Here is a 14,693-nt window from a genome sequence, read left to right on the forward strand (position 1 = left end):
TATGGGCTGAGCGGAAATGGCAGGCGGGGGCATCAGGGGGAACTCTACTGCGCATATTCAATAAGTAATCTCTGTTTTTATAAAAATAATTATAAAGATAAAATATATTTTACTCACTAACATTATGATATTTACTCTGTTCATTTAAAAATGTGTATCATTAACTAATAACTAAGTAAGTAAGTCTTACTCCATGAAGGTATATGAGATTCTTCTTCATGTGAAGAAGACTTTGGCACCCTAGTGCCCTCTGATGACCATCTGTAGAGCCAATCTACAGTGTCCATAGGAAGTCGAGCCTTTGTTGTACTTTTTTTAACCAGGGTGGTGATGTGAAATGACCATAATAGGTTTTCTGTGATGTTGATTTCCAGGAACCTAAAACTGGTCATCTGCTCTACCTCAGCTCTACCGATGTAGACAGGAGTGTGTGTCTGTTACGTGTGGGCCTGTAGGGGCGCTGTTGCGCCCGGCTGGTTGTTTTCTCTCTCCCTGTGGCTTTTTCTCTAGCTCTCTCCCTCTGTTGCTCTCTGGCGCCCTCCCTTCCTTTGTCTGTGTTTTCATCTTCCAGGATGACACACCTGCCCAGGTGTGTTGCAATTACCTGATGACAGCATTTGAGGAGGATTGAGTGGAAAGCTCACTCTCTCTCGAGCCACTGCCCAACTCACATCAGAAGGGGGATATTCTTCCCTTCTTCTCTTTGTTGTCCTTTTCCCCCCACAGGTTTTTCAGTGCTGGGGTTTTGTTTTGTTAGTTTGTTTTAGTTTGGGGTTGGAGATCACCGGTAGTCCAGTTTTTCGGGTTTTCTTTGGTTCATTTAGGGTTAGATTACTTTATTCTTTCCCTTTTTGATAGTTTAGAGAGGATAGCTGGGTGCCTCCTTTTTAAAAAAAAATCTAGAATCAGCTCCTTAGTTTTGCTGACACTGAGCAGTAGATTGTTGCTTTCCTCCCGATAAAAACTCATCATTGTTTATAATGTGGCTGATGATGGCGGTGTTGTCCATGTAGGTCTCTTGATGTATGGGAGAGCTGTCATAGTTGTACAGTGTGAACAGGAGGGGGCTGGGCAAACAGCCCTGGGGGGCTCCAGTGTTGAGCACTAACATATAGAAGGCTGGATTCACATCAAATCAGGCGCTGTAGCGTAAACACAGGTTTTCCTATTCATTTTAATGAGGGTAGTCCGTTTTGGCTGTGGCAATGCTGGCCGCAGCTGATGATCAGATTCGTAGCATGAATGACTGAATGAAACCACAGTGGATTGTAACGTAGTGTGTCATGTATATTCACTCAGTTTGGCTTTGTACATCAGTCTAAAACACATCCGTGGATGCCAATGATCACTGTTGGACCAGCATGCTTAACCTACTGATCTGCCTCGCGTCCTAGTTGTTAACTGTTATTTTAAATCCATTGATGATGACAAACAATTACTAGTAGGACCCACATGCTGTAAGTATAACAAGCAAACTGATCAGCGCAGGTCCCCAACATGTCACAACCACAGACCACAGAGTGACACCCCCACACCGCTGCACCACCGGATTTCATCTGAATGTACCCTAACTGTCTGGGGTCTGTTTGTGAGGCAGTCCAATTGCAGTGTTGTACTCAAGCCCAGAATGTTAAGTTTGAAAAGGTGAGATTGTTTTGAATGCTGACCCGAAATCAACACCAGCATTCTGATGAAACTGTTCTTATTCCCAACAACTGAAGATGTTTATTCCTCAAGATTGATCATGTTGAGTGGCTGCATCTTTGAGCATTTGCCGGTCTGTGCACTCAAAAGAGTCCTGTAAGGCTGCTGTAGCTTCATCTGTCCACACTTTGACAGTTATTACTGTTAGGACCTCATCACACGCTCGTAACCAGAGAGGCCTGCATGTAAACAAAAGCCTAAAATGCGGCGTCCACGCATTAACAAAACCTGAAAACAAAAGGAAAAGGGCGCTAAACCCAGCAATCCAGGAAGTCTCTCCAGGTTCAAAACTCCCTTCTCCCATTGGGAGAACGCCATGAAACAACCACCATCGGCCCGCTAGAAGGACGCTACAGTGGCCAGAGCCATGCATCCAAGCCAATGAAACAAGCTGGATTAATGAGGCAGGTTCATCATTTCATCAGTCTCAGCAGAATCGTCCGCCGTGACCAGTATCAGTGTCTGTATTCAATGGGGAATTTTACTTGCTGCTCCTCAGTGCAAATGCCCCTTGATTACAAAATCTGCCTGTAGAGACTAAGAGCCAAAGACTTTCTGTCAAGACTCAATCATCACATATCATCTGCTGTAATAAACATTCCTTTTCATTTCATATACTTGTCTCACCTGATTTCTCAATGACTTTCCATCTTGACGTGTTTTGACTGTTGTTCACCTTGCAAAGAAGTCTACAGGAAAATGAGAACTTCTGCATGTTTGATTTACTATAAATATGATTGGCAGATAAGGTTGCAATTTGTTCGACAACCCTGCCTTTGTTGACCAGAGCCTTTTGTATGGGCTCCTCTGGTGTGCCAACACAGTGATCTGGCTGAAGTAAATATAAGGTTGCATTTATTTGCACAGTGCTAAAGTCAACAGAGCGCTCAACCACAACTAATTAAATGCATCTTCATGATGGCCAGTGTCCATCTTTCTGTCTTTCCATTTAGTTCAATTAAATCAATCTATGCCAACTACCTTGTCCAGGACCATTATAATACATGTTACAGTCCTTTCTCAGGTGTTCATGAAAATTCAGTCCAGAACGATATAATATGATAAAATATGATAAAAATATGAATGCTCAGTGATCCCACTGATGGCTACAAGCAATATGACACTATCATTTTAATTACTAATTTTGTTGTCATTTATCTTGATGACAAGCACAATAATGCTGAGATCCACTCCATTCAGTGAGAGAGAGAGAGAGAAACTCTGCACCATCTTTGATTACACATTGTTTGTATTAATTTTAATGGAAGATTCAAGAATTATTCTTTTTTTTGTTGTTATTTCAAGACTTCCTGACTTTTCTTAACCTTAACAGTTGCTTGAAAGAAGCTACCCAAGATCTTTGCTGTCTTCTCTCACACTCACATAAAAAGTCTCTCTGTCCACAATGAAGCATTTTTGTAATAAAATATTTGACTTTATTTGTTTCATTATGTGTAGCAAAAGTAGTCATTGACATGCGCATATTTACATCCAGCAAACGCATGTTTATTAACGATGGTTACAACAAGGTACATCTAGAAAGACCATAGACAACAATCGCCGCATACATGACTTAAACAATGATTTTAAGGTACACCAACGTCATTGTTTCGGTCATCTTTAAATTTTTTTTATACTTTTTAAATTGATGCTTGTATGTCTTCAAAGAAGCATTTTTTGATGCAAGTATACATAAACGTGCAGACAGTGTACCCTCACGTCTGGTCTGTCGAATCATATCTCAGTCTCTTTCTCCCATTCTTTTTTTAAATGTGCATCTTCCCTTTTAGTCTCATAAAATAGATAAATAAATAAATAAATAAATTACAAAAAGTATCCATTCAGTTTACTGTCGTTTTTGTCCTCATGTTGACATTTATTTATTTTATTATGAGATTGTCCGGCTTGGCAACAAAGATGCTCAGATTTGTTCATCCCTTAGCAACAGATGGCAACAAAGGTCAACAATACAGACAGACCAAAGAGCAACATCTGCAATTTTTCGCAGTGACATATTTGAAAAAGAGGAAAAGGGGAGAAAGGAAGTGTTTATTGATAACTGATTATCAGTAGCCATTTAAGGAAAGGGAATCTCAGCACTGCAATCTTTTTTTAAGATATAAAACTTCTTTTCAATCATTTTTTATAGCACTGGCATCCAATTCAATCAGTGGAAATGCCTTTATCATTATAACCCTAACCCTAATCCTAAAAATGTGAATCAAGCTTACTAAATATGAGCAAACTGTTCCCATTTCCACTGGAATCTGTTCCAGAGAATCATTTTCATTCACCCATTTGTTCCATTAAAGAAGATATTATAGACTTGATCTAATTGATAATATCAAATGGTACAAAGGAAAAAAAAGTGGAATGGTAGGGATGTCACAGTAACATGCATGGCAGCCAATTTCTGCTGGTTGTGGAAAAGCTTTCAAAATACACTCTACGTTGATATTGAAAAAACAAAACACATGTTGAAAACTAACATCATCAACATCTTAGTTGAGTTTTGGGATTTAGGGCACTTTGTAGTGCAATAACAAAACCATGGAAGGGATTTTTCCAAGGATAGGATTTGCGATTTTCTGTATTATAAATATAGTGTTGGTGATCTTCAGTTCCACAAATATACATACACCATGTGTGGAGCAAAACCAAAAACGAATGTAGTATACTAACAAATATTGTGCATGTACTCAAATTGTATATTCTTCCTCTGTGCCATGGAGCTCCAATGCTGTCCAAAAACTATGACAACATATCAATGCGGCACACTGTTGCCCTGGGTGACATGTTCCTTCATTACCATGAACATTGACTTGGTCCCACATATACCGTCCTGCTACTTACTTACTAACTAGAATAATAAACCCTCCACTGAAAATAGTCTGCAACAAATGCACCATTGTACAATGTACAAGTAGGGATGTGAAATTATCCAGGGTTTAACTTTTCTCTTAAGCGCTCTTTTTCCATTCAAACACAACTGAGTGCAACACCATAACTGTCTTAGAGCAAGGGTCTCACTAAAAGCTTGGTATTGCACCCTGATGGGCATGGTTTTGCAGGCCGTAGCAGCAGCGAGCTCTGTGATTCAGCCTGTGCTCTGAGTGGATGTTATTTTTCAATAATTTGTGTATTTGACCTCACATCTATGCACATGGAAAGTGACAGTCTGCCCTGTAAGAAGTTTGGTTGTTTAGATGAGAAGGTTTCTGCCAAAAAGCCTCTAGGGAGTCTTGTGATGTGGTAGAAAGTGGGACAAACACTATTTTCCAAGCAAGTACTGATGGATGAAAGGATCTTGTTAATTAAACTATATATGTTTTCAGATTTTTACATGCAAACAGTAAACAAGCTGTAAACAAGCAGGCTTGTAGCTGAGTGCTACAGACAGGGTAGGGAAGTCAGAGAGTAATGAGAGACAACCCTAACCCATTTGGTTTGGTCTTTTCATGGGACTAGTTGACAATAAGTAAAATATAGACTAACACCAGCCTTGTCCTTTAAACTCCATGTGTTCAGTAAAGGAACAGTGTGCCTCCACCAGTGCATCATCCTCTGAAGTCATCAACTCTAAAAGAATGCAATTTAGAGTTTGGCAAGGGTTTGGCACCATAGCAACAAGGTAATTGAAGTTATGCAAAAGGGTGAGTCATCCATTATAGTGGTGTTAGTGTGGCTTCAACAGCTCTGTTATGAAATATGCCTTTTGGTGCACTATATTTCATTGTAAAGCTGGGTATGTGTGAGTACATAATGAAAAGGTATTCTGAAAATGTGTGCTGTATTTTTATGCAATGACATGATACATTTGCAGAAAAATGTACTCTTTAAAAGATTAGATACATATAGAGAATGGCTTTGGCATGAGGCTTTTCCCACATTAGGTATGATCTTGATCTTGAAGGGAAATTTTAAAGCTCCAGTGATATTTTAGATAATAGTGAGACTCCAACTTTGTGTGAGTTTTTTTATTTGTCCCTTTCCTGTTTCAACACGACAATGTCCCCATGTAAAAAGTGAGACCTTTAAAGAAATAGTTTTCCCAGTTTGATGTGGAAGAACTCGACTGGCCTGTATACTGACCTCAACCTCATCCAACACCTTTGGGATGACCTTTAACGCTGACTGTGACCCACCATCAATGTTAAACGTCAGTAATGCTCTTGTGGCTCAATGGAAGAAAATCCCACCAGCCATGTTTCAATATTTGGTGGAAAGCTTGCAATCAGAAGAGCAGATGTTTAACAGCACATTCATGTTGCTGTAATAATGGTTTAGGAATCACATTTTCAACTGTCACATGTGCCTGAAAGTTGGGGATCCACATGCTTCTGACCATGTTGTGTAATTTATTCTGCTTATGAAATATTTTTCCAATTTTCCTGCCTGAGATAATTAAACAAATGTTCTTCTTGTCTTAGATAGTGAAAGTCCATCAGCCATCAAACACTTTCCAGCATCCATCACTGCCTATGGTTTACCCAAATCTCACTTTCTGAATCTAAAAAATATTTTTTTAAATACGCAGGTAGCAACATATTCAGGCATCCTCCTTTGTTGGCATTGTAAAATGTCCAAATGGAGAATGCTGTCGTGTCGAGATTTTGGATAAAAAGTTCTAGCATGATTCAAATCTTGGCTTCCCGTTTTCCAACAGACCTGTTTCCCATCCTTCACAGAGGAGTGCAAATGTGTATCTTTCCTCCACAGTTCCATTCAATCCAGACTACCTCTGAGAAAAAGGCCCACAGCAATGTCTTTGTCCAAATCAAAACCAATCAAACAGGAGAAAGAAACTTGTTACATAATAATGTAAAATAAAACCAAATACCAACAAAACAAAATCATAAAAAAATACACTCTGTTCTGCTCATCTCTCCTATTTTCCTTTTTCTCTATTCTCTCCTCCCTCCCACCTTTCAGTCCAATATTTGCGGTCTCTTCTTGAGTATCTGTTGTATGTAGTTCTCCAGATCGTCACGGTTACTACTGTCTTGCTGCTTTCCATCCACATAATAATCTTCATTTCTCGTCACTGGAGGTACCAGGGCTGAGTAATAAACCTGCCTCTGTTGAGCAGGGATCACAGGCATTCGGGGAGGAGAAAGTGGTTTGGGGAGGGGTACTTGATGAAATGTCCAGGGGTACAGAGGGAGAGGGTAACTAGTGTAGTAAGGCTTCTGCTGGAGGCTGGCAGGGGGCTTTCTCAGCCGAGGCTGCACCCAGCTGCGGTAATGGCTTTTGGAAGGGAAAGGCTCAACGTCATCTGCAAAATTTCCCAGGAAGTTGTTGAACTTGTGAGCAGGTTTGGGGATGTAATGACGAGCTTTGGGTCTGGGGTAAAGAGGAAAATAGATGGGGTGATAGTCTGGGTAGGGCTTCCTCTGGTAGTAAGATGGGTATGTGTAGGGGTAAAAATTGTAGCCAGTCCAAACAGACTTGGGTGATTTGAGCAAAAGTTCCTGTTTCATTGACAGAGGTTTCTGAGGTATGGGCCAAAGATTTTGATTGGCTGGCAGCGGCTTTGCAAGTTTGCTCCAGGGATTCTGCGATTTTGTCGGTGATTTCTCCTGGAACCATGATTTGAGGAGATTGACCGATGGAGGAGGGTGCTTAGTGATGGGGAAGCCATTTTGATTCGTCGAAATCTGCGATGGAAGGAAACCATTTGCAGATGAGAATGAAGAAGACAATGGAGTTAGAGGTCGCCGCCAGCGAGACATCATCTCAGGTGGCACGTCTTTCTTCTTCTTCTTCTCCACATCACTGATGATATCCACCACGTCGTTGGCAGGAAGGTGGAGCTTGCTCGAGATCTCAATCAGCTTGTCAATGGTCTGGGGATCGATATCGTCCTCCTCTGTGACTTCCTGTTCCTCATCGGACCTCTTGTCCTCTACAGCATTGGAAAGAGATGAGCTGTACTTCTTATTCCCGTTATTCTGTTTGACCATGTAGCGCAGTAGCATGTCTGAGGCGATGTCAGCCAATTTCTCCTCCTCCATCTTGGCTCTCTGTGCCTCAGCCGCCTGCCTCCTCATCTCTTCCTGCTCTGCTTTTGCCCTCACCTCCTCCTCCTCAGGACTCAACACCTCCTCATCTTCCTCCTCCCCCTCCGGTTCATCATCTTCCATCACCTCCTGCTCTATCGGAAGCTGGGACTGTGCTGCATTACTGGCAGCATAATTACTGTCTTCAAAGTCATCCATAAAATTCCCTCTGAATGTTGGGAAGTTCAGAGCTTTCTGCGTCTCCTCTTGCCATTTCAGTTTCTTCTTAGACATTGCTAAGTCACTACCTTTGTTGACGGGTATGATGTCATTGTAACTGCTGTAACCTCTGTTCTCTCTCTGGTTTTGCTCAGAATCTCTCTCCCTCTTATTGGCAGTGTTCAAACGAGGAAACTCCTTCATCATGGTCTCAAGGCTCTTTAGCTCTTCAGGGCTGAGCTGCTCCTCCTCATCATTGCTGCCTTGTTCAGGGCTGTTTGGTCCCTGCTGGGGTGCAGTAACCTGCCCAATCTCCCCTCTTCCATCTGGACCAGCAGGCTGCTGCTCTGTGTGGACCTGGATTGTCTGGCTTGTGGTATGACTGGTCACCTTCTCTGTAATCTTCTCCTCTTCTTCCTGAGCGTTCTTGCGCTCTTCTTCCTCCTCTCTCTCCTGCTTCCTCCCATGTGCAGCCATCAGCAGTTCTAACTCATGTCGTGCATCTCTGTCTCGGTCTGCTCCCTCCATCGTTCTCACTTCTCTGTATGCCCCTTCTACTTTTCCTGTCTCAGCCTTCACATCTTCTTCCATGCCATCATGCTCCTCTCCCTCCCTTCTTCTCTCTACTTGTGAGCGATTCAGTGCCTCAAGTAAAACTGATGCTAGTGTTTTGGGATCCACATCTTTAAAGAGCTCTTCTTCATCCTCTGCCTCTTCTTTTTGTATTGATCGTCTCTCCTCATCCTGTCTTTGCTCATCCCCCGACACTGACAGCCCAGGGAGAGTATCTCTGTGTGGGTAATTTACATCTCCAGGGGTATTGATCAGGTTGGGGGTGGATAGATGGAGGAAGGAAGCCCCAGTCAGGAGGACCAGGAGGGTAAGGGCACTTGAGGCATCATGGTACCCAATCATGGCCACTCAGAACAGGACCTGCTGTGAGCAGCGAAAGAGATCAGAAATACCTGGAAGAGATAGAAAAACACAGTCAAACATCATTATTTAAAAAAAATATATCAGACTTCGGTAGCACAAAATAACAGCACAATATCATAGAAATGTTGTCCTTATTGGATTATTCTGCAGGAAATAGGAGGTCAGGATGAGCACAATTGAACCTGTGTGAAATTAAGGAAGCTGAAAAGTAGATGCTCAAATTCAGTTAAAGAAACAGTTCACCCAAAAATGAAAATTAAGTCATTATCTAGTAACCAGTCAGTCCAACAATCAGTGGAAAGTCTAGAGAAATTTTGTTGTCCACAAAACATTTTTGAAGCTTCACAGCAAAACAGCTTTGCAGCATTCACATTAAAAAACTGAAGTAGTCCAAGAAAAGAAGAGTTAGATCCCAAATGTTACTGAAAAGATGTTATATCCTCAATGGAAAATTGAGCTCATGCACCCACTTCAGATGGGTGCACACTTATGATTTTAGCTCAGCAGCAACAACAAAGATTTCAGCTTGAAAAAAGGTAAAACACCTTTTATAGTCAATTTGGAATTGGATTGGATGCCAGATGAGCTGTATGGAGCCATTTTATCTTTATTTTCTGTTGTTTGTTTACGTTTTAAATCAAGTCTCCAGCTACTTCAGTTGTTTAGCAGAATGTTGCAGCGCTGTTTTACTGTGAAGCTCCAGAAATGTTTTGTGGACTACGAGACTTCACCTGACTTTATATCATCATGGAGGTGATTAGATAATGACTGAATTTGAATTTGCAGTGAACTGTTATAATTAAATAGAATAATGAAATGACAATAGATAAGGTAATGGATATTGTAAAAAGATGGGTAAAACAATGCCATCTGAAAGCTATAAAATACAACAACATGATTAACACAAACAAGACTAAAGAGAGTCACAGGTGTGACAAAAGTTGACATCAGTTACATTTTTGCAAGGAGAACAGAATATTCTGTGTTTCTCAACAATTTTTAGGATATGCTACGAAGACACTTTTCATTCTCTTTAATGTGCAAATGAGAGCATATCATCATTCTGGAGCCTGACTAAGAAACCTCATTCAAATTTCTCAGTTTTCTGGCGAAATACAGTCTAAATGTGAACAAATAGCTAATTATTGTCTTTAAAAAAACAGTTAAAAAACTTTCATTTGTCAACCACTGTTGAATTTTTTTCAACAACAACAAAAAAAGTCAAATTAGCTAGAAAGGCACATGTGTAGCCTCCTGTGTAACGTGTCAAGTGTCATATGTCTACAGAAGATTGGGTCCACTGTGAAAAAAATGTTTGAGTTCTGACTTTTTTTCTCAGAATTCTGACAAAAAGCCAGAACATGAACTTCACATGTGCTTTTACCAACACCCAATAAGCTTGATCATGTGTCTTCAGCCAAGGAAGAGCTTGAAGGCACCAAATCTTGATCAAATGAAACCTTACTTTATCTAATGAGCTGCTGGTAGAGTGTGTAGAGATGAAATGGCTTGGCTCTCCGGGAGCAGGAGTCAGCAACACTATAACATAGCAACGGGCATATTAGGCTTTTCAGCTAAGCACCAAAGGAAGCTTCTGATGCAGCTGGCCCTGGCGGGGGAGGGACCCGCTGCTGTCCTTGGTGCTGAAATATTCAACAACGCATTCTGAAGCGCAACAAGTACACTGAGATTTACTGGTTAGTCTAAAATAGCACAACAGCCAGACAAAACATAACATATATGTTATTGCATTCCTTCTTTTTAAGAGGCAGCACGTATCTGTCTACTCTCCAGTTTAAGATTTTGGAGATCGCCATAATAACAAGCTCTTCTTATTATGAACCACCGCCGTGCTATATGGCACCACGCCACTGTGTTTGCCACCACTGCAAACAAATATCTGCAGTAATTATGTCTACTTAAACGCCATAACCTTGTTTCATCGAGACAAGTAAAAAAAATCTGCCATATCTCACTTGATTTAACATAGTAATATGGTCGCTATGATTTTTAGAGATCATTTGTTATACTAGTGCAGATATGTTTCAAGACACGCACATTTTGTTCCATGACCATCTCTGAAACAGGTTCATTTGTTAAGGAAACGTGTTGAAATTTAAAGAGCCAGAAACAGACCAAATGGTTGAGTCGGGCATATTCTGCAGTGGAGGCAGAGGCGCTGGATTGCAGGGGATGTGTGATGCGTGATGTGCAAACACGCAGCGGATGATTAAGATAAGCAAGATCTAATACGGCTGATCTGACTCTCCATATAAAAACCAAACAAATCAGCCTGGTTCTATCTGTCTTATTCTCTCCAGCAGAGGGTTGGTTCTCTGGCCCGAACAGGTAAATCTACGGTTTCTACCAGCAAAGCGGATTAATAATCCGTGTCTGAGACACAAGAATCAAGAAAAATCTTTCAGCATAAATCCACCTCCAGACTTCTGTCAACATGAGTAACCTCTCCGCAGCCTACACACAAAACCTCCAACAGCATGAACGTCAGTGTTGGGCAGACAGTTTAGACACGACAAAGGACTGTCATTGTCACTGTAGTATCATAACATTTTTACTGTGTACGTGACCGCACCTGAATGCACATAAAGGGTGCAGTTTGAGACAGCTTCTCCTACTTCATTTTTCAATCTGGCAAAACGAATCATTGTGATGATGACTGGAAATGACGATAATTGTGAGATGATGATGATGATGATGATGATGATGATGGGGAGGAGGAAGAAGAGGAGGACAATAAGGCCACCTTTGTTTACACCATAAACAAAGAAATATGGTAGTTCAAGTATACATCAGCTTCAACAGGGTCCGCAGTTCACCACAACATAATGCAGTTTCATTGAAAAAACGATTATATGTCTAGAATGATTGACTGTAAAAGATGAATGATCATTAAAATATTATATGTCATTGTTCACATGTCTAAAGGATATTTAAGGGAAGTTTTCTGATTCAACTATCAAACCTGCCTCAACCCGAACACAAGAAATCAGGCTCCACTCTTTTTCTTTTGCTCTTGTATTTTGTTTTATTGGCTGCTCCAAAAAAGAGCTTTGATTTGCATTCAAGTCTGTAGAGTGGTCTTTAAAATTTAAGAAAATATTTCTCAGTAAACTGATATTATCGGCCAGTCCACAGATTTTCTCTCCAGAGGAGAAGGTAGAGTAAGTCTAATGTCAGATAAGTTGACACTTACTTGCAGTTCAGTGGGAGCAGCGGGGGGGGATTCCAGTCTCCCCTCCTCGTCACGTCACACTCAGAGCGTTCGAAGTCCTGCTGACATGCACAGAGCCCACTGCATGCACTGCTGGGTTGTTGTTGCGTGTAAGTTGTGTTGTCAAATGTTAAGTGTCGTCATGGATGTTGTTGTTGTTATTTGTTACTGAGTTGCGGTCTCCTCCCGCGATCCTCTCCCGGGATTCCGCTCCTTGGCTCGTCTGTTTTTGGGAGGCTGAGGCTGTCTTATACCTCCGCCCTCCCGGGTCACGTGATTTATGCGTCAAGCGGTCCCCATTGACGTCAGCAGGCTGGGATTCATTCATAAGATTTTTCTGCAACCCCCACCCTCGGATCCCCCCTCCCCTTTGATCAAACCAATTAGCTGCAGTGCTGGTGGAGCTGCTGAATGAACAGAAGCTGGTGAATGAATTCACAATTTAGCGTGCCATTTCTCAGGGCCGCACCCAGCCTTTCTGGGGCCCATGAGGAGTAGGTGCATGTATCAGAATGTAAAGAAAGTGGGCTTCATCATGGACTCATTTCTGTAGGCCTTCAGTCAAGAACTGACACAGGTAACATGTGAGCAGACGAGCAGGTGTACAAAGATTATGGGATGCTGTGGATTGACATAATGGTCCTGAAAAGTAAACATGAGAACCACAACATATCACATGATAATATGACTGGCTACACATTCACAATAATAACTAGAATGGCACTGAGTTGAGCACATACGTCCACCAAGTCCCAACAGTCCCCTTCAATTCAATCAAGCTTAATCCAATATCAAATAAAACATATCAAAATGTATTCCCCGACAAACAAACAAAAATGTTGAAAATGCCCTATCTTGCAAAGTTGAACAAAGACAGAAAAAAATCCAGGATCCATATCTTTATCCGGATCAGACCCAAAAGTTAATGGGGTTTATTCTGGGCCGAGACCCATCCTCCATCCGAGTTTTGTGGAAATCCTGTCAGTAACATTTCTGGGTAATCCTGCTGACAAACCAACCAACAAACAAACAAAAACCCACATGGGTGAAAACATAACCTCCTTGGCAAAGGTAAATTTACAAGTTGAAGAGACTGATTGATGTAAATTAGATAAATTATGTTTTTGAAGAATAAACAAAGATACAAATAATCCTAGAGTAATTCATTGTCTTCATTTATGTTGGGCCACTACGGCTGATTATGTATCCACCCAATTACAGTAACATGTAGGACATGTATTAGAGATATAATTGATTATTTTATCAGAAGTGAGCCACCTGTTACAAATCTTTAATGCGTCCCATAACAATGATATACAGTTTATGTGCAGTGGATGCAATGTGGGTGACTGTATTGCAGGAGCTGAACGATATGTGGTGTGAAAAAGACAACATTTTGCTCTAACTTCTCTCTCTGAAGTAAACACTGATGCACATGGCTGTAGAAAACAATACCATCAGTGTATAGACTGATCAAGGAGGACATTCACATCTGTTACCAGAGACCATCTTTGAACAGAGACACAGCTTTCTATCTCCCAGCATAAACAACCATCTTTTATCACCTGACTAAAGGTCCATACAAGTCACACACATTTCACTGTAATTGGCCACATTTTGTTTCACAACCGAGACTGTTTACTAATAATGCTTTCATTAAATGTGATTAATAGAAATCGAATTAGAAGCACCTAATGAATGTATGAATGCTTACATACAGTGTGCACCAAAGTTAAAATAAATAGTTTTGAATACTTGAATATTCGAAGAGGGGCTAAAGGAGAATAGAGTGCAGCTGCAGCACCACCTGCTGGTCATGACCTTTACTCTGAATAAGGAATCAAGTGCAGTGAGTCACCTAATGTTCAGTAATTGCTGCACTGCTGCATGTTGGTGTGAGTGCTGGGTGTCTACCCACTCATTAGATACAGCTTTAGTGTCAAGACACTATACTTTTTCTTAAAGGAGGGTGTGGATAGAGAACCGGTGGAGGACAGAAAAATAGATCACAGTAAAATTAAGGTGTTCAAACAAGCAGGCCAGGATGAAAGGTTGAATTAAAGAGTACCACACTGGTAGATATCCAGAAGGAACTGCCACCCCACCTCACTGAGAGGCAATTGAGAACAGGATGTAGAGTTATAAGGCTGATGTGTACAGGTTTTGAGATATCCCATGTCCAGGTTGTGAAGGGCACAGCTCCCTGTTCAAAATCCATCTGCAGTTTGACATGTGCTGTCATCATTTGGCTACCTGGTTGCTACAGTCATGTATTTCTGCCTATATGCAAAGCACATATGCACAGTGATTCACCATACTTCTTTTTATTCTTCTTCTTTATGTTCTTCTCGTTGTGGATCTAGTCCTGCAACACATGCCTAAAATTTAGCCATAAGAAATAATTGGAAATCATGGTTAAATGAGTTCAAACCCTCCACTCTTTGGGGCCTTTTGCTTTGCCATACCTCAACGTAGAGAAGTGATTCAAAGTTTAAATGGGTCACCAAACTTGGGACTTTATTGGCCTAAATTGGCATTTTCATTGCAAGCACTTCACAAAATCACAGTTTACGTTTTGGCCAATTTCGCTACAGTGGAGAGGA

General features: G+C 41.1%; 1 protein-coding gene across 1 annotated transcript; it reads right to left on the reverse strand.

The window, feature by feature from the left end:
* Positions 1–3,115: 3,115 nt before the first annotated feature.
* On the reverse strand, positions 3,116–12,316 carry vgf (VGF nerve growth factor inducible). The gene is made up of 2 exons (XM_084344291.1): positions 12,073–12,316; positions 3,116–8,887 (listed from the first exon to the last, which is right to left on the reverse strand). Exon 2 carries the CDS (start codon positions 8,835–8,837, stop codon positions 6,633–6,635), a length of 2,205 nt encoding a protein of 734 aa, XP_084200417.1. The 5' UTR covers positions 8,838–8,887; positions 12,073–12,316; the 3' UTR covers positions 3,116–6,632.
* Positions 12,317–14,693: the final 2,377 nt, after the last annotated feature.

This window comes from Pagrus pagrus (genome assembly GCF_965226575.1).
Source record: "Pagrus pagrus genome assembly, chromosome: 22".
NCBI classification, from domain to species: Eukaryota; Metazoa; Chordata; class Actinopteri; order Spariformes; family Sparidae; genus Pagrus; species Pagrus pagrus.